We start from the raw sequence: 2,004 nt of genomic DNA, 5'->3' as shown, positions 1-2,004 counted from the left end.
GTGATGTTGCTGGCAATAATTAAGAAGCCCAGGGAAGCTAGTTTGAGAACTGAACTGACCTTTTGAGTAGACAAATGACTAGACCTTACTAATGACCCCAGGTAGACTTTGTCTTCTTCTGGATGACCCCAAGCAGCCCCCAGAGCAAGAAGTGCAGGGTCGAGCTTAGGAAAGGGCTCAAGAAGAGAGGAGCTGTCCCTAACTTCCCACTGACATGGAGAATTTTTACCCACACAAACCCCTCCAGAAAGCCAGCCACAGATGCCTGCTAGGGAAGCACTGGGGGTGCAGACACCAGAGCTGATCCGACACACAGCTATTCACTCACTCTGGGGTAGTGTTTGCTTCCACCAGCAACCCTGGATCAACACTTCCCATGACCCCAAATCTTTCAGGTTGAAGTTTTCCCCTCTTCTGAGCTTCTAAGAGCTAACACCAACCAGTTCACCATTTGGAAAAGTGTGGAATTGAACCCATTTTTCTCCCACTCTCAGAACTAGGCAAGTGTGGGGACCTAATATGAAGGTCTGTGATGCACTTAAACCCTTCCGTTTTAATCCCTCTACTGCAGGAAAGGGAGTCCCTGGGTGGTGCAAATGGTTACTGTGCTCAACTGCTAACTGAAAGGTTGGAGGTTGGAGTCCACCAAGAGGTACCTCACAAGAAAGGCCTGGCAATCTACTTCTGAAAAATCAGCCACTGAAAACCCTACGGAGCACAGTTCTATGCTGACACACATGGGGTCACCATGAGTCAGAATGGATTTCACGGCAACTGGTATGCTGCAGGAAAAAGTTCAGCCTGGGAGTCCGCACGCAAACCTTACAAGACAAGGATGACTGGAAGGAGGTCTGGGCTGTCCCGGTGTGCGAGCCAGGCCCCAGTGCCGGGCGGATGAGGAGCCAGGACTGATGAAGGTCAACCATCTTTGGGCAGTTACCACCAAATCCAACCTGGGATGCGCGCCCAAGACCTTCTCATCCTTCTTCCCCCTTCTGCTCAGGTGTAGCACTGGTTTATCTTCCAATTGTAGCCCCCACAACTACAAAGGCAAGAATGCCTGTCCCAACTCCATCCTCACACCCCTTCTCCCCATCCCTCGAGGAACCTGGCTTTGTCTTCTCTTCCCGGTTGTACTGTGACCCTTTTTACATGACCCAGGAAAGATCCCACAGTAAGGCACCCTCGTGAAGGGACCTTCCACAGATCCCCGAAGAGGAGTCTCCTTTGGGCCGCCCCCCAACAGCAGCGGACCTGCCCTGCCCAGGTTCCACCTGTCATTTGAGGCCCCTGGCCGCCACCTCTAGTCTGGCCCTCAGCCTGGGGGCGGAGGTGCAAGGGCGACCGCGCGGCCGCCCAATCTATCCCCGGGTTTGGGGTGAGTCCTTGCCTAAGACCCCGGCAGCGCCAGCGCCCCTGTTCCCCACCCGCGCACTAACGCCCGTGGCGACCGGAATCCCCGGCCTCGCTGCGTTCGGCGCGGAAGTCCGACACAGCAGGGTCCCGGCGGTCGGGCGGCGCGGCACGCAGCGCTCCAGGCCGGAGTTCCGCACGCCCGCCGCTGGGTGCGGCGAGGACTCGCGGCAGCGCCTGCCTCGGTGGCCGCGCTGGTAAGTTAGCCGGGGGACCGGAAGGATAACGAGGAAGTTGGAGAGGGTTTCCTGAGATGAGAGATTACTTCCGTCCGGGCTCTGGCCTCTCTCCGGAGCTGGCTCGCGGGGGGTCGGGCTCGGGGCGCGCGGGGCTCCGGCCACGCCTTGCCACCTGCAGCGGCCTGGGCGGGCGGGACGCGCTCGGCCTTGTCCGAGGGGCTAACGCGGGGGATTTTTGCAGGTGGGAGTCGAAGGCATTTCAAAGCGCCTAAGCCATGGTGGCCAAACAGCGGATCCGGATGGCTAATGAGAAGCACAGCAAAAACATCACCCAGAGGGGGAACGTAGCCAAAACCCTGGTAAGGCGGGGCGGCGCCGGCCGGGCTGGCCCGGGCGGGCCGGGTGGGGCGGC

The 2,004-nt window shown here is 58.7% G+C and overlaps 1 protein-coding gene across 2 annotated transcripts in view; it reads left to right on the top strand.

Annotated features, from left to right (window-relative positions):
• Positions 1-1,492: 1,492 nt before the first annotated feature.
• SERP2 (stress associated endoplasmic reticulum protein family member 2) overlaps positions 1,493-2,004 on the top strand; it is a 26,950-nt gene continuing 26,438 nt past the window's right edge. Inside the window, exons 1-2 of one of the 2 annotated variants that reach the window (XM_023731608.1) lie at positions 1,493-1,610; positions 1,834-1,951. In XM_023731608.1, coding sequence (XP_023587376.1) covers positions 1,868-1,951 — 84 coding nt within the window. In that variant the 5' untranslated portion in view covers positions 1,493-1,610; positions 1,834-1,867. Of the gene's footprint in view, positions 1,611-1,813; positions 1,952-2,004 lie in introns of those variants that run through there. The other variant, XR_002824146.1, reaches the window with a different exon arrangement.

The sequence above is a fragment of the Trichechus manatus genome, unplaced genomic scaffold (assembly GCF_000243295.1).
Source record: "Trichechus manatus latirostris isolate Lorelei unplaced genomic scaffold, TriManLat1.0 scaffold00044, whole genome shotgun sequence".
NCBI classification, from domain to species: domain Eukaryota; kingdom Metazoa; phylum Chordata; class Mammalia; order Sirenia; family Trichechidae; genus Trichechus; species Trichechus manatus.
This window is presented reverse-complemented; position numbering and strand designations above follow the sequence as displayed.